Genomic DNA, 25,004 nt, shown 5'->3' on the forward strand with positions numbered 1-25,004 from the left:
AAAGTGGCAAGAACGATGAGATAAGTGTGTTCTAAGCGAGGGGTAGTATTCTGAGGGGGATTAACAGCAATATTTTTTTACTATAATAAATTTTTTAATTTATATAGTCACCATGTATTTTCATCATAGCTCATATTAATAAAAAACTGGGAAATATGCAACTATAATTATTTTAGTGTTTATATTTTTATAGATACATGTATTCATTTCACAGGTACTTATTGAATAATCCCTGTGTATGAATCCTCCCCTTTTTTTCCAGTTCTAGGGATTGAAACCAGGGTCATTCTACCACTAAGCTGTATCTCCCGCTCTCTACCCCCTTTTTTTTTTTTTTTGGTACTGGGGATTGAACTCAAGACCCTGTGCCTGCAAGGCAGGCAGCGGAACCACTGAGCCAAACTCCCGGCAAGCCCTTTTTATGTTTTAATTGGAGACATTAAGTTGACCAGGTTGGCCTTGATGTTACAATCTTCCTGTCTTAGCCTCTCGAGTAGTAGGGATTACAACAGTGACATTCATATTCTATATTTATAATGTCATTTTCTGCTAACAAAATTGTTCCAACCTTGCATAATAAAATTAAATGTGTTACTATTTGGAGACAATCTCCAAAAAGACCACTGTGGCTTCCAGGAGTTCTACCTGAGTGTGTTTAAGAGTCACTTTCTTATAGAATGGTTGTTTTTTCTTTTTTTTGGTACCGGGAATCGAACTTGGGTCCTTATGCTTGTGAGGCAAGCGGTGGAACCACTGAGGTAAATCCCCGGCCAAGAATGGTTATTTTTTAACAGTGCTGCGGATTGAGCTAGGTGTCTTCTCACTGAGCTACATCTCTAGCCCTTTTTAGATTTCGAGGCAGATCTTGCTAAGTTGCCTAAGTTTGGCCTGAACTTGCAATCCTCTCGCAGCCTCCCAAAGTGTTGGAATTACAGGCATGTACCACGATGCTCAGCTTCTTTATTTCTTCTCTCATTCTACTGTTATAAAGGGCTATTTATCAGTACACATTAGGTTACCATAAGCAGTTGCTGTTTTTATAGGTCAAAGACGGTTGACAATTAGCAGTTTCTTAGGATCCAGCCTAATACATGTATACATTTTATGCATATTTACATATATGAGACTGAGAGGGGTGGGGGAAGAGAGAAAGGAAAGAAAGAAAACAGTGGGTGAGGGCAGAGAAGCTCAGCTGGTCCCAGCACCCGGAAGGAAGCTCCCCGCCTCCATCCCAGGCTCCTAGGGCAGAGAAGCTCAGCCGGTCCCAGATCCCGGAAGGAAGCTCCCCTGCTGCCATCCCAAGCTCCTAGGGCAGAGAAGGTGAGCCGCGTGGGCACCAGAAGCACGCCCTCTTGTGGAAATGAGAAGACATGTAAACAAGCCTCAAAAACAGACTTCTGGATCACATACAGCAACCCCAAAGGGAAACGAGATGGAACAATCTGATACTTAACCACGTGGACTCTCTGAATTGGCAACAAAAGAGGATCTGGGAAAAATGAAATCAGAAATAATTACTCAGATAACAGCAAAGATTTTGCTCATGGTGCAAGACATGATTAATCTAGAGAGGACACAGATAAAAAAAATAGAGGATCTGAGGAACATGATGTAATCCCAACATAGGAAACAAATGGAATCCATAAAACAGATACATACAGATTTCCAAGAGACTAAAAACTCCATAGAAAGTCTGTGCAGCAGAATGAACCAATGTGAGGATAGAATTTCAGATATAGAAGATAAGATTGCAATTAGTGAACAGGAAAAGAAAAATTGCTTTAAAATTGTAAGGGACCACGAGAAATCAATCCAGCAGCTGCTAGATGATGCAAAGAAGAATAACATAAGACTGATTGGAGTCAATGAAGAAAGAGGAGAGAGTGCAGATGACATAAAAATCTGTTCACAGAAGTGATGGCAGAAAACTTCCCAAGCAGGGGAAAAGAACTTGACAAACAGATAAGTGAGGCATATAGGACTCCAAATAGCCTTAATCAAAAAAAATCTACACATAGGCATATAATAGTTAGGATTACAGAAATCCAACAGAAGAACAAAATTCTACAAGCAGTGAGAGAAAAGAAACAAATCACATACAAAGGAAAGCCCATCAGAATCACAGCAGACTTCTCAGTGCAAACCCTCAAGGCAAGAAGAGCTTGGAGGGATGTATTTCAAGCCGTAAAGGAAAACAGCCTCCAACCCAGATTGATGTACCCTGCAAAACTATCTTTCAAAATTGATGGAGAAATAAGATACTTTCATGACAAAGAGCACCTCAGGAACTTCATGAATACCAAACCGGCACTCCAGAAAATTTTAGACAATACCCTAGGAAAAGACAATGAGGATTACAACGCCAGGAAACCCAGCAGAATGAATCCATTGGGCATGACAAATTAAAGTCAAAGGGGGAGAATCCAACAAAAAGAAAAAGTCATGACAAGGCTTTTAAAAGTTTTAACTTCATCTCCCTAATGAGTGTATAATTCAATCTTATTATTGTACTGATTAGTATTTTTCTGATTCTAGAGTTGCACACCATTCCTTGTGCTATACTGGTTATCATCTTCTTACATCTGCATTTTGATTGGGTTGCCTATTAATGAGCTCTAAGAACTCTTTATATATTCTGGTCATAGATTATATGTATTGTAAATATGGTCTGTTTAAGGACTACTTTTCGTTTTAACGATGTCATTTAAAGTTCTAAATTTTGATGGAATCCAATTTATCAATTTTTTTCTTTTATACATCATGTTTTTTGTATCCTAGGTAGTTCTTGCCTACCCTGAATTCATAAATATTTTCCCTTATAGTTTCTTCTTAAAGTTTTATCCTTTTAGGCTTTCTTATTTAGGTTCATAGAGCCCTTCAAGTTATTTTCATGTATGGAAAAAAAGTATTGAGGTTAATTTTTTATATATGGATACCAGGTGTTCTAGTGCCATTTGCTGCAAACACTATCTCTTCCTCGGCTCTTGAATTGAGTTTAAATTCTATAAAATGCTAATGTTAAATAATCTTTCAAAACTCAGTGGACCATATATGTGTGGTTCTATTTCCAGATTCTCTGTTTTATTCCAATGATCTATATGTCTTTCCTTACACCAACACTGCCTTGATTACTGTAGCTTTAGAAGAAGTCTTAAAATTAGGTACTAAACGTCTTCCAACACTGTTTTTGTTTTTAACTTTTCTAGGTCCTTTGTACTCCTACATAACTTTTAAATTTCAGTATCCAATTCTTCACTTATAGCACGTATACACAGACCTGAATTTTTATATATACCTTGTGTTTTCTAATCCTGCTAAATTCAAATACAAGTTCTAGGGGCTCCTACAGATTTCTTAGTATTTTCTCTGTAGATGATCATTTCATCTACATATAAAGATTTTGCTTCTTCTGTGCCAATCCTATCCTAGTTGTGTCATTTTATTGCCAGACTATTTTGGTGGGGCCTAGGTTTCAAAGTTTAATGGACAGATAAAGAGTAAGCATATCTGCCCTTGTTCCCCACCTTAAGGAGAAAGCATTGTATCTTCATTCATTTAAGACATTCTCGCTGGAAGTATGGAGTACATGTCTTTAATCTGTTGAGAAGGTTCTGTTCTACTTATAGTCTCCTGATAGCTTTTACCATGACCAGCTGTAGAATTTAGTCCAATACTTTTTCTCCAACTAGTGACAGGATCATATGGCTTTTTCCTTTCCTCTGTTTAAATGATGACTTTTGGGGGTGGATCTTCCAATGCTGAACCAACACTGCCATCCCTATAATAAAACCACTTTCTACATCCTGCCAGATCTGACTTCCAATAGTTTGTAAAACAAATTTCTATCTATGTTCATACTTTTTTCTTCTATTATCTTTATCCAATTTTAGGATTAGCACAATGTTGAGTTCCTAAAATGAGGGGAGAAGTGTTCCTTCTTTTTTCTGCTTTAATTGTTTGATATAATTTATCAGTTAAAATGTTTATGAGCCTGCTGTTGTCATATAGGCAAGTTTTCAAGCTAGGAATTTACTTTCTTTAATAGGTGCTATTCAAATTTTATATTTCCTCCAGAGTTAGTTTCATTAATTTGTCTTCGAAGGTACTTCTTAGATGTTGTCAAATTTATTTCAAAACAGATTTTTGTAATATGCTTTCTATATCCTTTTAAATTCTGTAAAATCTGTGGTAATGTCTCCTAGATCTTAATATTGTAATTTTAAAAATGTGTAACAGGTATTGTGTAACAGGAAGAAAAGGTCTAAAAGAGCAGGGGAATTGGGAGGGGTAGGGGAAGGGAAAAAAGGGAAAGGGAAAATATGAAAAAAGGAAAAAAATGGAAACAAGATCTTTGCAAATAGGGAAGGGAGGGCAAGGGAAGGGGAAAAAATAAGAACCAAGAGACTCATGTAAAGGTACAAGATCCCAATGATGAATGTAACTATTTTATACCAAAAATGTACCAATAAACTTAATGGGAAAAAAGAAAGGAGACAGGAAGCACAGAGAAGTACAGTACTGTATAAGAAAGGATAGGTGAACAAAGGGGCTTACATTTTAGGAAGTGTCAAAGGACAACAAGAAAGTAAATTATGGTAGAATTAGCTAGAAATTCAATTAATTTATGAAACTTTGTAGTAATGAGTCATATAGTTTACCCTCCTTACTCTAATAAGTAGTATAAAAATATATTATTTACTCATTTTTAGTACTCTGTTTATGCCTGGTAGGTTGTACCTGTCATCAGTTTTTTTTCATTATAGAATTTTGCATGGAAAAAGCCCCATATCATTGCTACTTTTGCTTTGGAATGTTAATTGTGTAGGTTTTTGTCCTCAGTGATTTACCATTTTTCTGTATAGTTGCAAATATAATTAACAATTAAAATATCAATACAAAATTTTCATGACAATTTCCATGTTTCCACACTCTTCACAATATTTTTAATAGTTGGCACCATAATCCTAGTACCATAATTTAATCATTTATTGTTATTTCTAATTTGTTTCTGTTGTAGGAACAATTTTCTTGAGTAACTTCATAATAATGATTTTTTTCTTAAACTATTCTCTTGGCATACATTTCCAGGAGTGAGATTACCAGATGAAAAGAGAGGGATTGAACATTTTTATGACCTCTTATATACTATTCCTTTGCTAAAGTGTTATACACTGCAGGTTCTTGGAAAGAAGGATGTAATGGATGGAGTGCTTTACAAGGGTAGCAGCCATGGAAAGAACTGGGATTGGGAGAAGAGACTAGAGTATGAGAGATAGCTAGGAGGATAAAGTGACCCCAGAGCTTTGAAGGATTGGTTTGTAGTGGAATTTGGAAGGAAATAAGTTGGACATTTTGAAGGAAAAATTGATAAGATGCGGTAGCTAGAGATCAAGCATGAAGGACAGAAACTGATTTCAAACTTTCTAGTTTGAGATAGTAAAGGAACTAGAAGGAAATGGGGAGTTTTTTTCCTTTACTGTTCTGGAAATGGAACTCAGGGCCTCATGCATGGTAAGCAAGTGTTCTCTTACTTAACTACATCCTTAACTTCCAAGAATTAGGGACATTTTGTCTGAAGGAAGTCTTAAGATTTTATGGTTCCCTTCTAATATTTGAATGACTATCACATGGAAGAAGAAAATTTCTGAATGGCTACACAATGCAGAATTAGATAGAGGGTAGTATTATATTACAGGTAGAACAGTCTCAAAATGGAATGGAGGTGCTTCAGAAGTAGTATGTATTAACAGTAGGGTAGGTCAGGCAGAGATTAAATGGGGGAAGATAAATAGAAAACATTCGCATGTATTATATAAGTGTCCTTCTTGGCCTCTTTGTTTTAAAAACCCATGTCCTAGTCTGTAAATTTGAAAACCTCATACCTTTCTTTAATGTGGGAGCGGGGTAGGGTAGGTAGGTATTTAAAATTTTTGTTTTCCACGTATAACATTGTAATATTGAATATCTTTTCAAATGATAAAATTCTCTGGTAGAGAAGTTTTATAGTAGATTGTTTTAGATGACTCTAGGGATGCTTTCAATTTACATATATTTCTAACTTGAATATGAAGTGTCAGTTTCTACAAATAGTAATTGAACTCTGAGCACCCTGTCACTACTTAAATGATTAGGCCATTATTTCTAAAAGTTGTTTAAGAGAGATTCCCCATATTTGGTTTGGGAATATATATGTATTGTTTTCAAATTTAAGGATAGTCCCTGGATAAATTTCTATCATGACTATATATTTTGTATGTGAATTTCTGGGAAATCAAGGAAATGCCTGAGAAAGGAATGATTAGAATTGTTTGTATCCCAAAGTCACAGAAGATAAAATAAATTTTTATAAGCCTCAAAAAGGGTAGTTGTGGACCACAATGTGTAGAGGGTGAGGAACTCAGGACTGTAGCAACTTCAAAGGATTTCTGAGAAGGGAAAATAAGGATAATGTTTTTATTTGATGGTGTAGTGTTTGTTATAAATGTAGTTTAGTATATATGCTGCCAAAGTGACCACTGTTATAAATGTAGCTTGAGAAAAGTCTGTTTCTAGGCTAAGTTGGGGCAGCCCTGTTGAGATGTGTTTCTTATAGAGAAAATGTCAAAATAAACTTATACTTGCAGTCATCTGTCTCCTGGAGACTGAACCTGTTGGAGCAGCAGCTATTGAGTTCTGAATTGGATATGATCATCTCCGTGGTCCCTTCCCAGTCTAAGTCTCTTAGTTCTGAACAGTTAGGGCTGAATGATTTTTGTTTTGTTTTGTTTTTCCCCCAGTGTAGTGTTCTTCAGAGTCTAAAAGAGCTACTGCAGAATTGGCTGCTGTGGCTTTCTATGGATGTCCACATGAAACCTACGATGAGCAGTCCTCTGTAAGTTATTTTACAGTCTTCCACTAGAAGTAATTTGTACAGAAATGTTTGCATTTGGAATTAAATAATGTAGCATCAGAACCAGTTGTTTCATATAAGCACTTAGTAGTATTTTTCTGAAAGACTTTTTTGTTACTTTTCATTCTTCTTCCTCATAATCCTGAGAGAAAGGTTAATTCTCCAAGTTCCTGTTATATAAATCAGAAAACAACCCTTTAGCCTTGAAGTGACTTGGCAAGAGTTAATATAGCAAAATCTTGGAGAGCTGAGGTTAGAATTTACAACTTTGCCTTCTGTTCAGTTTAATTCATTTTATAAAATGTATGTAAATCTCACCCGGAGGCAGTTTTGCTGCACATCTTTGTTTTTATGATTCTCTTTTGTATTTTCGTTATATGCATTAATGTATTTATAAATTGACTTTGGAGTTAATAAAGAGCCCACATTTTCGTTAAAGTGAATTAAAGATTTTTGTTTTCCACATGTAACATCATTGGGCTTCAATAGTTTTTTTTTCATCTATTGTACCCTTCACCTTCTTCCAGTATTATTTTTAAGCAAAGCCTAGATACCATCTCAACTGTAAAGAAAATTGTACCATTTTGACATCTAAAAATTTGATAATTTTAATATCTTCAAAACTAACCAGTGTTCCAATTCTCCTTGGCTTTGGTTGCAAATAGCTGGTGATTAACTTGGTTAAAAGAGTCTAGGCCCAGTTTCCCTTCTTATCCCTGTAGTGATCTATTAGTGGGGTAAAAGAATAGAAGATAGAAGCTTCTTGAGAGTAGTATAGAAAATTGTTCTTAATTTACTGTATTCATAACATGGTTGACTATTTTTAGAAGGAAATGAAGTATTAGTGGGTAGTGAAAAACACCTTGTAAAGCTGTGCTTCTCAACCTGTGCTCCTTGGACCATTGGTATCAGAATCACCTTGGAATTTGTTAGAGATTAAAATCCTGAGGCCCTGCCCTAGATCCAGTGAGTTAAACTCTGGAGGTAATTCTGGTCCAAGAAAGAATGAAAAGAAAAAACAGGAAAAGAAATTTTATTAAGAATAGTATGTTTGTGGTGTGAGAAACTGAAAGTGTAAATAAGGACCAAAATGTATAATAGGTAATGTGAAATGGGAAGAAAGTATTCAAATGGGAAGGGGCATAGGGAGGGGAGGGGGGGAAGGAAGGAAGGAGAAAAAATGAGAAAAGAAGGAAAAATGGAAACAGCTTTTGTAAATAAGGAGGGAGGGGAGAGGAATGGGGAAAAAATAAGAATCAAGCTATATCATATACAAGTACAAATTCTGTATGATGAATGTGATCATTATGTATATCTAAATTGTACTAATAAACTTAATTTAAAAAAAGAATAGTATGTTTGCATCTGAATACTTTGGCCAACTAAGTACATTTACATGTATAACCTCTGGCCAACTTGCAGTGCAGCGCTTCCAATTTCTATACTATCTTTCCAAAAATCCTAGAATCCTTCTTTAATATTGTCATAGATTCAGGGAGAACATCTAAAAAGGAACAGTGCTTTCTAAAATTCTTTAAGCAAATAAATGGATAAATATGTAGGTAACTTTGCTTGTCATAATTAACACTATATAGTAGAGCTCTTAGTTTCTCAACAAGTCCTTTTGGATATATGGGTATACATAATATTATATTTCTGTCATAGGACCGTATGCCATATAACTCTCAAAAAGGGAATAAATCGAACTTATAAATCACAAAAAGAGAAGGGTAGAGGACCATTCTCAGCAAGGACATTTCTGTTTGTCATAGTGCCTGGGAAGAAGGTGCTATCATCTTATAGTAGGTGGCAGCTAGGGATTTTAAATGTGTAGTCCTGACCAGTGAATTGTTTCTTCCAAAATGCCAATAGTTTCCTGTGGAGAAACACTTCAAAAAAGGCTGTTCTGGGCTTGGGGATGTAGCTCAGTGGTAGAGTTCTTGCCTAGCATATGTGAGGATATGGGTTCAGTCCTACTACTGCAAAAACAGAGATGGGGGGGTGCTGTTTTGAACAGTCATCATTGTTGCAAATATTTCAGATACATTTGCCAAGTGCTACCAAAAAATCATAGTTAAACTATATCATTTTTGCAAGTACTATAGCTAGTTATGGGGATGCTGCCTATCTAAATGGTCTCCAAATCCTTCCCTCTGTTCCTGCATGTTTTAGTACTGAAGCATCATGGTGGTGGATTGTAATAGAGTTACCATCTCTCAAGCTCTGCGACTGTATATTTTTCCATTTTCCTATGCATAACCATTGTTGACTATCTAAATAGGATAAAACTATGAATTCACATTTGTGGTTCTTTTCTAATCTGCTTAATAGTATATTGAAAGAGGTGAGTGATGGGTGGATTGAAAAATTATGCCCAGTGTAGTTTTAAAAGATTCAGTTTATTGATTTGGGGAAAATATAAAATAACCAGAACTTGATTTTACCGGAAGAAAGATGCCAAAAAATTTGCTAATTCAGTTTTAGGATTGGATTGAATTCCAGTGGAAATATTTTAAACAACGTTTTTAGTTGAGGAATTTAGGCAAAACTGGGTTTGGATTTCTGTACCTATAGGTTTTACTCAGTGTGTTGCAATGTTGTTGGCATCATAGGAAAAGATTATCACAGTCATTTTAATCTTTATTTCCTTAAACTACTTGTGGTTTATTTCAGATTAATTAGTTCTCATTTTTCTAGTTTTTTTGTTCATTTTCAAATTTTATTCTGAATTTTTCATGTTCCTTTGTTAGTGAATACTAATTTCCTGCTTGTTTTTTATATAACTTTCATTTAAGGATTTCCATTATTGAGGAGTATCAAAGTTCACTGCTTACCAGTTAGTAGACACAAATATTTTGATCCCTAGATATTGGTAGCATTATCTATCTACAATCAAAACTTAATCCTTTTTCCTGCTGAGAGTGTTCTATGAATTGATGTTAATAGTTCCCTAGAGGACTAAGTGTATTTTTATGATTAATCACTGTAATTTATTTACATACATTATACATTGAGGTACTGATAGCTTTTAAAATCCTTGTCAACTTTTTGTTATATATTATCTACCTTTAGCTTAGAAATTGTGGCATTTTTGTTGTTCTGGATCTAAATATTGCAGTTTCTTATTCCAGAGAGACAACTTTGGGTGAATCCATGAACTCTGTGTCTGCACTGATTCACTATGTAGGATGGCTGTCCACTACTGCCATGCGCTTGGAGAATAACAGTACTTTCTTATTGCACTTTATTTTGGATTTCTTTGAGAAGGTAAGACATGTTTTATTTTCACCATTTAGATTTTTGTGATATCTCTCTATAGGCCTATTATTTAAATTCCATGTACAACCTTTGAAGGTGGGCTATGGTTCTTATTAGTATAGTTTAAATAACCTCACATTTTGAAGTTAATGATTATATTTTCACCTGAATATCTGACTTTCATAATACAGAGTGTAAAAACAAATGTAATTTTTTTTTTGGTCCAGGTTCCATACATTGACCTGTAGTAACAGTGTTGGCCCTAGACAGAAATCTCTAACATCACTTTTTATTCATCCATTGTATATCCCCAACCTTTTAAAAACCAAAAATATCTACTTATTTCTCTAGATCTCTACTCCTACCTTTTAACTGCCTTATTTCTCCTGGTAACCTAGTACCTTTATAATTCTAGTCCTCTTTTATTTTATAATATTCAATCTGCATGGAACTATTGCCACTAAGTACCTATTATAATCTCACTTTTCCTGGCTTCCTCTCTTCAGTAATATCTAGTTGTCTTGTGTTAAGCATTTGCTTAGAAGAATGCTCTCCTTTGTTTTTCAAATTGACAGCTAACTGATATAATAAAGTATTTATGGAATTTAAGGAGAAAGTAGAGTTCCCTTTCTCTGCCCTGCCCCATCCCATTGTAAGACTTCTTCCCAGAAAAAAAAAGATTTTAATAATGATTTTCTAGAAATAATTTTTGGTGGTAAGGTTGATGTTTGATGAGGTATATTTTAAACAGACCTGTGGCTGCCTATTCAATTTAGGCATCAGGAAGTTAATGTTACATTCTTATATTGATGACTCTTTGGTTGAAGTTGATTGACTTCTGGAAAATGATTTAAATACTTAGATTATCATTCTCCCCTAAAGGTATGTGATATATATATAAATCATGACCTTCCATTAGTGGTGTTGCTTCCTCCTGGGATCTTCTATTCTTCACTCCTCAGCTTGGATACCAGTATCGTGAACCAGCTTTGTTACATTATGTACAGGTACAAGCCATTTTACCATTTTATGAATTAGTATGTCATAATTCCGTCTTCATCTTTCAACTGTTATACAGTAAGAATTTTTATTCATTTTCTACCATGGTCTTTAGAAATAGGAAACAGGGCTATTTGAGGGGCATAATCTTCCAATGTGGGACTATGATAGCTGTATTATCTCTAAATCTGTCATGCAGTTATAAAGATCTGTTGTGCAATGGTATAGGTTGTTAATTTTAATTTCTGTGTCTTAAAGAAAAATTAGTCATTGGTTGATGACTGGCTTAAATGTATATAACTTCTCTGGTAAAAAGAACATTTTCTGAGAGATTAAAAGCTGTTGCTTTTTTTTTGGGTACCAGGAATCAAAGTCAGGACCTTGCGCTTGCGAAGGAGGCGTGATGCCACTGAGCTAAATCCCTGGCCCAAAAGCTGTTGCTTTTATAAGAGCTATAAGTGTTGTTTATGATCTCCTATAATTCTTTCACTTTGGAAGTCAAATTACACTTTTCACTCTAAATGTAGACCCTTTTAGCATAACTTGTAGAACTATATCAGGGTTAATATATTTAAAAGCTAATTAAACAACAGTTCTCAGGCAAAAAGAAAGTAACATTTCTAAATTTCTGCTATACCTTTTTTTAACATAAACTGTTCTGTATCGGTAACTAATGATTTTTGACTATTTTGTAATAGTGAAACATTTAAAGCATGTCTCATTTTATTTTTCATTGAGGTAAAATTTACATATAGTCACGTATTAAATGTACAACTCAGTTTTGAGCCTCTATTTTAATTCTTTGAAGAGAATGCACCACAAAAGAATGAAATCTTTAACTAACTAGACAACTGGAAATTTGTGTATATGCACATTTGCATTTATTTACATTTAAAATGTACATTTTCATTTATTTTACATTTCAAAAGCATTACATCCAAAGTCATGTTAAACACTTCATTCTAATTTTTTCTTACTGCTAGGTATCATAAAAATTTGATTGCTGCAAAGAAGAATGAGTTGGTACAAAAGGTATGAATGATAAACAACCTGTTACATCACCATTGTTTAAAAACTGAGAATAAGAAAAAAGAGAATATATGATAATGACAATTTTATTTCTTTCTTATTAGGCAAGATCAGAGTTCAGTTTCAGCAGCAAGACTTGTCAACAATTTAATCACTATTTGACAACCATGGTTGGTTGCCTGTGGACGTCCAAACCCTTTGAGAAAGGAATATATATTGACCCCAAAATCCTAGAAAAAACTGGAGTAGTACAGTTTAAAAACAGCTTAAATATAGTCCATCACCCTTCTCTTTTGAGTTATGCTGCTTCCTTTTTGCTACAGGTAAGGGTGTCTAAGGGATTTTTAGATTTTATGTAGTAATACTAAGATGGCAAAAATGGGAAATGTCATAATTTTAGTGTGTCTGCATTGCAAAACGTGTTTGCTATTTTTTTCAGTACCAACTAAATTTTGGGCATTATCCTAGACTCTGTCTTTTATAAGAGAACCTGAGCTTATAGCAGAGACTGATTTGTAAAAAACTTGTTATAATACAGTGTGGCAAGTGATAAAAGTTATAGTTGTGAGAAAGATAGGGAAATGGTTTGTTCAGTTCCACTTGAATAGAGCAGATGCCAGATACAGAAAGGTGTCATAGAAATGGAAGCTCTCCTATATCCATTCTAGTCAAGATGGAAAACTTAAGCTAAATAATATTATAATTAAAGAGTCTTAACTGAAGACTGTAGATTTAATGGATTGATAATATGTAGGTGATGGGGTAGATGCCTTCTTAGAACTTTATCCTTAGCTCTCTCATTTTCAACATTATTAATGATTTGGAGAAGACTGAAATGGTGTGCATGTCAAATGCATGTATGACACAATAGGATTGGATTATAAATAACCTGAACAAATCTGGATTCAGAATTCCCTTAGCAGGCTGGAATACTAAGTCTAACAAAATGAAAAAAAAAGTGCAGTATGAGGAAATATTTCTTGAATAAATGTTTAATCTATGCATACAATGAACCAGGCATTGTAATGAACAAGACACATGTGGATGTTGCCTTCATAGAGCTTTACAGTATAGTCAGGGAGGCATCTTAGAATAAGCGATAATGACCAAGGTATGAGGGTTCCATTTTCTCTACATCTTTCCCAACACTTACTACCTGTAGTTTTGATTCTAGCCATCCTAGAGGATGAAAAGTAATATTTCATTACGGTATTGATTTGAATTACCATAATGTATATGTTGATATTATTCAGCGTCTTTTCATGTGCTTATTGGCTATTTGTATATTTTCTTCAGAGAAATGTTTATTTGGACCTTTTGTTCATTTTTAATTGGGTTGTTTGCCTTTTATTAAGTTGTAAGAGTTTTTCTATATTCTAGATATAAGTCCCTCATCTAAATATATGATTGGCAAGATTTCTACTATTCTGTGAATTTTTCTTTTCACTTTTTTGTGTCTTTTTGAAGCACAAATATTTGTCATTTTGAAGTCCAGTTTCTAATTTACTTTATTTTATTCCTTGTGCTTTTGTTGTCAAAGCTAAGAAATCACTGCCTAACTCAAGGTCATGAAGATTTACCCCTGTGTTTCAGTCACTTGAAATTCCATATGAATTTTACAACCATCATGTCAGTTTCTACAAAGAATCCCAGTAGAATTCTGATAGCTAATGCTTCGAGTCTGTAGATCAATTTGGGTAGTATTGCCATCTTAACAATGTGAAGTCCTCCAATGCATGATGACCAGATGTCTTTCCATTTATTTAGGTCCTCTGTTTTTTTCAACAATGATTTAAAGTTTTCAGGGATTTGTAGTTTCATACTTAATTGTTAAATTTGTTTTTAAGTATTTTTCTGACACTATTATAAATGAAATTTTTCTTAATTTCATTTTCTGAGTGTTCATTGTTGCTGTATAGAAATGCAATTGATTTGTCTATTGATTTTTTTACCCTGAAACCTTGATGAGCTTGTTTATGAGATACAGCTTTTCAGTAGATTCTTTAGGATAGTTTATATTTTTTTTTATTTTTTATTTTTATTTTTTTGTTGTTGTTAAATGCTTTTATTGGTATATTTTAGGTATACAGCACAATTGCATTTCTCTTTGGGAATTGTACCTTTACATAATGCATCTTGGTTCTTATTTTTCCCCCATTCCTAGCCCTCCCTTCACCCCCTCCACCCTTCCCTATTTACAAAGACTTTATTTCCATTTTTTCCATTTCTCAGCATTTTTCCTTTCTCTTCTTTCCTTTCCCCTGCCACTCCCACTACCCCTACCCCTTTGGACCTTTTCTTCCTATTTTGCATTATCGATTATTCATTCTAATCATTGGTACATTTTAGGTATACAATATAATGACATTCATCATTGGAAATTTGCACCTTTACGTAATCTCTCTTGGTTCTTATTTTTCACCCTTGCCCAGCCCTCCCTTTAACCCCTCCATTCCTCCCTATTTACAAAGATTTTGTTCCTATTTTTCCATTTTCTCATATTAATCCCATTCCCTTCTATCCTTTCCCCTAGCCCTCCCACTTCCTTCCCCTTTGCCCCTTTTCTTCCTATTTCACATTACCTATTATACATTTTAGTCCTTATTTACACTTTCAGTTTCTCACACCAGAGAAACTATTCAGTATTTATACATGTGTGTCCTATTTATTTTACTTAAGAGTATCGCCTCAATGTGCATCCACTTAGCTATAAATGTCTCTAATTTCTGATTTTTTATGGCTGAGTAGTACTCCATTTTATGAAAAAAACCACATTTCCTTTATCCAGTCTCGAGTTGATGGGCATTTGGGCTGTTTCCAAGTTTTAGCTATCACAAACTGCACTGCTATGAACATGGGTGCACATATATCACTGTGGTATGATTCTTTTAATTTTGGGGGGAAGATCCCCAGCAGTGGAATAGAGGGGTCAAATGGGACTTCCAGTCCTAGTTCTTTGAGGTATCTACATACTGATGTCCACACTGGTTGCACCAGTCTACATGCCAACCAGCAGTGGAGAAGGGTTCCTCTTTCCCCACAGCCCCGCCAGCATTTGTTATTGGTTGATTTCATGATAACAGCCATTCTTTCTGGAGTGAGGTGGAATCTCAGCCTTGTTTTCATTTGCATCTCACGAATGACCAGTGATGTTGAACATTTTTTCATGTATTTATTTGCTGTTTCTACTTCTTTGTCTGAGAAATGTCTGTTCATTTCAGATGCCCATTTTCGGATTGGGTCTTTAAATTTGGGAGGTCTGATCTTTTTAAGTTCTTTATACATTCGAGGTAGTAGACCTTTGTCTGAGGAAAAGCAGGTAAAGATATTTTCCCACATTGTGGGTTGTCTCTTCACACTGCTGGTGGTTTCTCTTGCTGTGCAGAAGCTTTTTAAGAAGAAGAGATCCCACTTGTTGATTGTTTGTGCTAGTTCACGGGCAACTGAGGTTTTGTTCATAAAATCTTTTCCTACACCAATGTCTTCAAGGGTTCTACCTAACCTCTGTTCCAAGTGGTTCAGAGTTTCTATTTGAATATTTAGATCTTTAATCCATTTCGATTTTAGTTTAGTGCATGGTGAGAGATACAGGTCTAGTTTTAATCTTTGGCAAGTTGAAGCCCAATTTTTCCAGCACCATTTATTAAAGAGGCTGTCTTTCCTCCAGTGAGACTGTTTGGCTCTTTTATCGAAGATGAGATGGCTGGGTGTGTCTGGCGTTGTTTCTGCATCTTGTAATCTGTTCCACTGGTCCTCATGTCTGTTTCTTTGCCAGTACCATGCTGTTTTTATCACAGTAGCTTTGTAGTAGAGTTGCAGGTTGGGGATTGTGATACCCCCTGCCATGTCTCTGTTACCTAGAATTGCTTTTGCTATTCTGGGTCTCTTCTTGTTCCAAATGAATTTTTGGATTGTTTTCTCAAGGTCCATGAAGTATGCTGCTGGGATCTCAATTGGAATTGCATTAAATCTATATAGCAGTTTTGGAAGTATGGCCATTTTCACTATATTAATCGTTCCAACCCAGGAGCAGGGGATATCTGTCCATTTTCTGATATCATCTTCAATCTCTCTTTTCAGAGTGCTATAGTTTTCAGAGAAGAGGTCTTTGATTTCTTTCATTAGGTTGATTCCTAGGTATTTCAGTTTTTTGGATGCTATTGTGAAAGGAATTATTTGCCCTATTTCTCTCTCTGTGAGTCTGTCATTCATGTAGAGGAAAGCTATTGATTTTTGTGCGCTGATCTTGTAACCAGCTACTTGACTGAATTTGGTTATTAAGTCTAGAAGACTTTGGGTGGAGTTCTTGGGGTCTTCTATATAGAGTATCATGTCATCAGCAAATAATGACAATTTGACTTCTTCTCTTCCTATCTTTGTTCCTTTTATTTCTTTCTCTTGTCTAATTGCCGTGGCTAATGTTTCCAGAACTGTATTGAACAAGAGTGGTGATAATGGACATCCTTGTCTTGTTCCTGATTTTAGTGTGAAGGATTTCAGTTTTTGACCATTTAGTATGATATTGGCTGTTGGTTTTTCATAGATGACGTTTATCCGTTTGAGGTAGAAACCATCTATTCCAATTTTTGTAGGGTTTTTATCATAAATGCATGTTGGATTTTGTCAAATGCTTTTCCTTCATCTATGGAGATAATCATACGGTTTTTGTCCTTGGCTCTATTGATATAGTGTATTGCATTGATTCATTTGTGTATATTGAACCATCCCTGCATCCCTGGGATGAATCCCACTTGATCAGGGTGTATGATCTTCTTGATGATCTTCTGCATTGTTTGCCATTATCTTATTAAGGAATTTTGCATCTATGTTCATTAGTGAGATTCTCCTTTTCGGTTGGGTCTTTCTCTGCTTTGTGGATCAAGGTGATGTTTGCTTCCAGGAATGAATTTGGCAGTATTGCTTCCCTTTCAATTTCATTGAAGAGTTTAAACAGTAGTGGCAGCAGTTCCTCTCTAAATGTCTTGTAGAATTCATCAGTGAAGCCATCGGGGCCCAGAATTTTTTTAGTTGATAAGCTTTTAATTACTTTTTCAATTTCATTGGTTGATATTGGGTTGTTTAGAATTTTTAGGTCTTCTTCATTCAACTTTAGTAATTCATATGTATCTAGTAATCTGTCCATTTCTTCTGTGTTGTCCATCTTATTGGCGTATAGGTTCTGGAAGTAGGTATTGATGATCCTCTGGATTTCTGCTGGGACTGTTGTAATTTCACCCTTTTCATTCCTAATTACATGGATTTGGGCCTTTTCTTTCCTTTCTCTGATAAGGTTGGCTAAGGGTTTGTCAATTTAATTGATTCTTTTGAAGAACCAACTCTTAGCTTCATTGATTTTTTTGTATCATTCTCTTAGTCTCCATTGCATTGATTTCTCCTCTGATCTTTATAATTTCCTTCCTTGTATGAGCTCTGGGGTTGTCCTGCTCTTCTTTTTCTAGAACCTTGAGGTTCAGCATCAGGTTGTTTAATTGGGCTCGTTCTGTTTCCCTAATATGCGTATTCACTGCTATGAATTTCCCTCATAAGACTGCTTTCATTGTGTCCCATAGATTCCGATATGTTGTATTGTCGTTGTCATTTAATTGAAGGAACTGTCTGATTTCTTCTTTAATTTCCTCTGTGACCAATTGATTATTCAGAAGTGTGTTGTTCAATTTCCATGTGTTTATGCAATTCTTCCAGTTTCTTTTGCTGTGGATCTCCAATTTCATCACACTATTGTCTGATAATATACAGGGGATAACTTCAATTCCTTTGCACTTACTTAAACATGTTCTATGTGTGAGTATGTGGTCTATTTTTGAGAATGACCCATGTGCACCTGAGAAGAATGTGTATTCTGATTTTGTGGGGTGGAAGACTCTGTAAACATCTGTTAAGTTCATTTGTTCAAGAGTTCAATTGCGTTCTAGTATTTCATTACTTATTTTTTGCCTAGTTGATCTATCTATTTGTGACAGTGGGGTGTTGAGGTCCCCCACTACAATTGTATTAGTGCATATATGACTTTTAATGTCTGTTAGTATTTGTTTTATATAGTTGGGTGCACTAGTGTTTGGTACATAGATATTTATGATTGTCATCTCTTCCTCTTGGATTGTTCCCTTTACAAGGATGTAGTGTCCTTCTTCATCTCTCTTAATCAGTGTTGGTTTGAAATCTACTTGATCTGCAAAGAGGATAGCTACTCCTGCTTTTTTGAGGGTTCCCGTCACATGGAGTATTGTTTTCCACCCTTTAACTTTCAGTCTATGAGTTTTTTTGAATTAAGTGTGTTTCTTGTATGCAGTATATTGTTGGATTTTGCTTCTTGACCCATTCTGCCAGTCTATTTCTTTTGATTGGTGAATTGAGACCATTAACATTGATGGTTATAACTGAAACATATTGACTTGTCATTGCCATGACTTTTTCTTTTTGTTGGGTTCTCCCCCTTTACATTTAATTTCTTGTCGTGCCAGATGGGCTTATTCTGCTTTGCTTCCTGGGGTTGTGATCCTCAATGTCTGTTCCTAGGACATTGTGTAAAATTTTTTGGAGTGCTGGTTTGGTATTCCTGAAGTTCCTAAGGTGCTCTTTGTCATGAAAGTATCTTATTTCTCCATCCATTTTGAAAGATAGTTTTGCAGGGTACATCAATCTGGGTTGGAGGCTGTTTTCTTTTAGGGCTTGGAATATGTCACTCCAAGCTCTTCTTACCTTGATGGTTTGTGTTGAGAAGTCTGCTGTGATTCTGATGGGCTTTCCTTTGAATGTGATTTGTTTCTTTTCTCTGACTGCTTGGAGAACTTTGTTCTTCTGTTGAGTTTCTGTAATCTTAACAATTATATGCCTATGTGTAGATTTTTTTTTTGTCAAGGCTATTTGGAATCCTGTGTGCCTCACTTATCTGTATGTCAAGTTCTTTTCCCCTGCTTGGGAAGTTTTCTGCCATTACTTCTGTGAACAGATTTTTCATGTCATCTCCACTCTCTCCTGTTTCTTCATTGACTCCAATCATTCTTATGTTATTCTTCTTTGTATCGTCTAGCAGCTGCTAGATTGATTTCTCATGTTCCCTTAGAATTTTGAAACAATTTTTCTTTTCCTGGTCACTAATTGCAATCTTATCTTCTATGTCTGAAATTCTGTCTTCACATTGGCTCATTCTGCTGTGTAGACTTTCAATGGAGTTTTTCATGTCCTGGAAATCTATTTCTATCTGTTTTATGATTTCCATTTGTTTCCTATGTTGGGATTCCATCATGTTCTTCAGCTCCTCTCTAGATGTCTTAATCATGTCTTGCACTAGGAGCACAATTTCTCCTGTTATCTGAGAAATTATTTCTGATTTCATTTTTTCCAGATCCTCTTTTGTTGCCAGTTTAGTGGGTCCAGGTGGTTCAGTATCAGAGTGTTCCATCTCATTTCCCTTTGGGGTTGCTGTAGGTGATCTGGAAGTCTGGTTTTGAGACTTATTTACGTGTTTTCTCATTTTGACTGGGGGGACAGGGGGTGCTGTTGGCACCCGGGAGGATCACCTCCTCTGAGCTGGGAGAGGTGGGACAGGGGCCGGGAGCAGCGGTAGGGATGGTGGCCAGGAAACCCCTTCCTCTGGACCAGGAGCAGTGGGACGGCAGCTCAGAAGCCCCTGCCTCTGGGCCAGGAGCGATGGGACCCAGTACTGTGGTCTGGTGGTCTGGTGTCCTCTGTGTCTTTGTAGTGTGGAACCAGCTAGGATAGTTTATATATAAAGTCATATTTTCTGCAAACAAGGATTTTTTTTTCCTTTCAAATTTTAATGTCTAACTATATTGCCTAGAACTTTAGGCATAATGTTGAAGAAAAGTGGCAAACGTGGCATCTGGATCATAGGGGGAGGCATTTCAGTTTGCCACCAGTGTGAGAAAGGTTTCCGTGGATGCCTTTTATCACATTAAGGAACTATTTATAGTTTGTTGAATGGTTTTATCATTCACACGTGTTGGATTTTATGCAATGCTTTTTCTACACCTACACACATGATCATATGGTCTTTTTCCCTTTATTGTATTAATAATGTTTGTTACATTAACTGATGTTTAGATTCACTCCTAGAATGAATCCTGCTTTGGCGTGGAAATCAATTCCTTTTACATATTCCTAGATTTTTGTTTATCAGTAGTTTGTGGGGGGGTTGTATATATTCGTAAGAAATATTGTTTTTTTTTCTTGCAATATCTTTGTCTGACTTTGGTTATAGGTCCATACTAGCTTCATAGAGTAAGTTAGGAACTATGCTTTCCTCTCATAGTTTTTGGAAGACTTGGTGAAGCATTAACATTAATTCTTCTTTAAATATTTGGTAGTACTGGAGTGTGATGGCACATGCCTCTAATTCTAGCACTCTGGGAAGCTGGTGCAGGGGAATCAAAAGTTTTAGCCCAGTCTGGGCAATTTAGCAAGAGTTCAGGGCCAGCCTGGGCTACATAGTGAGTTCAAGGCCAGCTCAAACTGCATAGCAAAAAATAAATACAAAGAAAAAAATAAAGGATCATTTTATCTGCTCATATTTACTTCTTCGAAGCTTTCCTATATGTATTTGTTTTTATCTTTTCTCTTTCTTGATTGCTCTGGCTAACAATTCAAGTACTATATTGAACAGAGGGGTAATAGTAAAAATATTTGGTTTGTTCCTGATTTTAGAAGAAAAGCTTTCAGCTTTTTCCCATTTAATATGTTGACAGAAGGTTCCTTATAAATGGCTTTTATCAGATTGACACAAAGTCCTTCTGTACCTTTTTTCTTCAGGGTTTTTTTAAATGAATGGATGTTGGATTTTTGTCAAAGGCTTTTCTACATCTATTGATATGATCATGTGATTATTTTTGTCCTTTTGTTTATATGATGTATTACATTTATTGATTCACATATGTTGAACCATCCTTGCATCCCTGAGGTGAAGCCTATTTGGTTATGACATATTGTTGTTGGGTACTTTCTTTAGAAATGGCTCACCAATCAAAATAGTATTCCAGGTCCTTCTTGCCTCGAACAAAGAATTAGATAAGACAAGCCAAAAACAGTGCCAAAAGTTTATTTGAAAAGTGAAGGGTGAATGGGTATGGGAGAAACCAGCTCTGCAGAGTGAACTTGGGCAGAACAAAAGAAAAAGAAGATAAAAGCAAAAATAATAGCACTCACTGTTTCTGGGAAATGCAGCATAGGCTACCCTAAGAAGTCACAATAGCGGGCTCCTTGTGGCATCTAGTCTTTTTTATGCTGTCCACATCTATGGGATCCTGCAAGAAGTTCTACGTGTGGGGTCCTGAGAATTATTTGGTACTGTCCTGGGATCTTGTAATTGACAGGTCCTGCTCATTTCCCCAGCCAGCTTTGTTATGCCCTATACCAATATGGTCTTTCTGATGATTTGTTGCATTCTCTTTGCCAGTATCTTATTGAGGATATTTGCTTCTATGTTCATTAGTGAGATTGGCCTGTAGTTTGCTTTTGGAGTTGGCTCATACTCTGATTTTGGAATCAGGGTAACACTAGCTTCAAGGAATAATATTGGGAATACTCCTTTCCTTTGAATTCCATTAAAGAGTTTTAGATTTATTGGCCTTAGATCTTCCTTGAACATCTTATAGAATTAAGTGGTGAATCTGTATCAGTAATGGCAAACCTTTTAGAGCTTGCAGTGATATAGCCCACTGCGGCATGCATGCCGTAGTTTTGCCACCACTGATCTATATGGTCCTGGGTTTTTCTTAATGGGTAGGTTTTTTATTATTGCTTCAATTTCATTGCCTGTTATTGGATTATTTATGGTTTTTATATCATCTTGTTTCAGTTTTTATTTATTCATATTTATCTAGGAATCTATCCCTTTCTTCTGGATTCTCCACTTTACTGGATTACAGGTTTTCAACATAGTTACTAATAATCTTCCAGATTTTGCCAGTGTCTATTGTGGTTTTACCTTTTCATTTCAAATTGCATTAATATGGGTCTTTTCTTTCCCTTTTGGGGTAAGATTGGCTAGGAGTTTGTCTATTTTGTTTATTCTTTTTAAGAACCATCTCTTTGATTCATTGATTCTTTGTATTTTTTTTAGTTTCAATTTCATTAATTTCTGCTCTGATATTTATAATTTCTATCCTTGTACTACCTTTTGATTGTTCTTGTTTTTCTAGGACCTTGATCTAGGACCTTAACCTTAATCTAGGACCTTAACCTTACATCATTAGGTTACTTATTTGGGTTTGCCGAATTTTTGTGATGTGGATATTCGCAGTTATAATCTTCCCTCTTAAGACTGCTTTCATTTTGCCCCATAGGTTCTGATGTTTTATACTGGCATAATCATCTGATTGTAGGCACTGCCTAATTTCTTCCCCTTTTTCTTCTGTGACCCATTTATTATTCAGGAGTGTATTGTTTGATCTCCATATGTTTGCATAATTTCTTTCTGTTTCCATTATTTTCCATCTTTTTCTGGTTTTATTGCCCTATTACCTGATAACATACTTGGGGTAATTTTAATTCTTTCATATATATTTATGCATACTTTATGGGCTAGTATATGATCTATTTTGAAGAAAGTTTCTTATGCTGCTGAGAATGTATATTCTGTTGTTAGGTAGAACACTCTGTAGATATCGATTGAGTCCATTTGTTTGAAAATGTGGTTCAACTCCGATATTTTTTTGTTGATTTTTTTTGTCTAGTTGAACTATTTGTGATTGTGAGATATTGATGTTCCCCACTATAATTGTGTTAATGTTTATGTGATATTTTATGTAGAGCAGTGTTTTATGAAGTTGGTTCTGTTGGTGTTTGGTGAATATATATTTATAATTCTTATCTCTTCATGTTGTGTTGTTCCCTTAAGAAATATATAGTGACCTTCTTTGCTTTTTCTGATCAGTTTAGCTTCAAGTATCCTTTGTCTGAAAATAGGATAGTTACCCCTGCTTTTTTTTTAGGAGCCCATTGCATGAACTATTGTTTTCCAGCCTTTTTTTTAAGTCTACAAATTTCTTTTTGAATTAAATAGGCCTTTGTTTGTACAATGTATTGTTGCAGGGTTTTGTTGTTGTTGTTCCATTCTGCCAATCTTGGGGACTGAAACCATTCACATTGAGAGTGGTTACTGAACATTATTTACTTATTCCTGTCATTGTATTATTTTCTTGTTGCTGATTTTTTTTTAAATTCCATTTAACTGTTCATCCTACCTAATGTATTTATTCCTTTAGACCCATTGGCATTGTTGGTTTCATTGTCTATTTGAATGATATCCTTGAGAATTTTTTGGAGAGCTAGTATGTTTGCCATGAATTTAATAGGTTGCTGTTTGTTATGGAAAGATCTTATTTCTCCATGAGTTTTTTAAAATAGTTTTGCATGATATATTACTCTGAGTTGGAAGTGATTTTATTTTAGGGCTTGAAATGCTTCGGTACAAGCTTTTCTGGCCTTTAAAGTTTGTGTTAAAGTCTGCTGTAATTACAGTGGGTTTACATTTATAAGTGATTTTTGGCTTTTCTATAACAGCTTTTAAGATTCTGTCCTTGTGTTGGACTTCTGTGATTCTGACTATGAGGTGTAGTGAAGTTCTTTTCTGATTATGGTTAATTGGGGTTCTATACTCCTTGCTTAGCTGTATGTCAAAGTCTTTCCTCATACTTGGAAAGTTTTCTGCTATGATTTTTGTAAATGTTTTTATGCCATTTGTGCCATTTTCTGGTATTTCACTAATGCCAAATAATCTTAGGTTCATCTTCTTTCCATCATCTAGAGTGGATCCATTTTTCATATTCTCTTTTTGTTTTTAAGGTATCTCTGAGTATATGGTCACTAGCATCAACCTTACTGATCTGGGGTTTTGTGTCTCACTTTTTTTATCATTTTGTATAATTCAGTTGTTTGGCTTTTGACTTCCTTCCCATTGATGCCCCATGCATCAGCTTTGAGGAAGTTCAGAGTTTTTAGATGGAATTTTGTTGCCTTGTTTTCTCATTCTCTCTCTCTCTCTGTACGTGTGTGTTGTGTACTTGCTGAAGGTTGAGGGTTGGATAATTGGAAAGTCTTTGTTGCTAGTTTGAAGATGTCTGTAGTTAGTGTGTGCTTTGTAGTGATGCACTTTAGGCAGGGCTAACTGCAGGCCTATGCCTTTGTTCCAGGATTGAGCCATCTCTGTTAATTCGAAGAGGAGAAGGTGCAGTGTAATTGGCCCAACACCCAGTTCTCTGTAGATCAACCACAGTATAGTTGACAACTCATAGACAACCCAAATATTGGCATATAGTAAAAATCAAAGCAACAACTCTACCACACCACCCTGTTAGTAACAACAAAATAGAAACAATAATAGAGTCAAAGACAAAACTGGGTATTAACATGCCAGAAGAACCATTAAAAACTACCACTATACCACCCTTAACAATAGAAAAAGATCTGTAATTATAATGTAGATACAAAGACAAACCAAATACTGACATACAGTAAATATCTACTAAATAGAACAACTCTACCACCATTAATAATAGAAAAGAATTCAACAATAATAGCATAGAGTCAACTAAATATCTTAAGGATTAATAAAGCTTAATGCTGATAAAAAAAAATTGAAGGGTGAGTAATGGAAAAATGAAAGAAGTAAAATTTGAAAAATAAAAAGATGAGAGAAATGCATGATAACAAATCTAGTTAAGGAATAAAAGAATAGAGTTGGATAAAAGTAACAAAAGTACAAAGAAGGCAAAGAAAAAAATTGAACAAAATAAATGAAAAAAAGAAATCCTCAAACTCCTGAAACCATTGAAGAAGAGAAATGAATCCC

At 35.2% G+C, this 25,004-nt stretch overlaps 1 protein-coding gene across 3 annotated transcripts in view; it reads left to right on the top strand.

Annotated features, from left to right (window-relative positions):
- Positions 1-25,004, top strand: part of Cenpi (centromere protein I) — a 105,620-nt gene that overhangs the window by 70,089 nt on the left and 10,527 nt on the right. For 2 of the 3 annotated variants that reach the window (XM_013068424.3, XM_087196666.1), the window contains 5 exons: positions 6,777-6,871; positions 10,021-10,156; positions 11,030-11,154; positions 12,130-12,178; positions 12,280-12,498. In XM_013068424.3, the coding sequence (XP_012923878.2) occupies positions 6,777-6,871; positions 10,021-10,156; positions 11,030-11,154; positions 12,130-12,178; positions 12,280-12,498 (624 nt within the window). Of the gene's footprint in view, positions 1-6,776; positions 6,876-10,020; positions 10,157-11,029; positions 11,155-12,129; positions 12,179-12,279; positions 12,499-25,004 lie in introns of those variants that run through there. The other variant, XM_087196667.1, reaches the window with a different exon arrangement.

Source organism: Heterocephalus glaber, unplaced genomic scaffold (assembly GCF_053883595.1).
Source record: "Heterocephalus glaber isolate CG9 unplaced genomic scaffold, H.glaber_assembly_v1.0 deba00001613, whole genome shotgun sequence".
Taxonomy (NCBI): Eukaryota; Metazoa; Chordata; class Mammalia; order Rodentia; family Bathyergidae; genus Heterocephalus; species Heterocephalus glaber.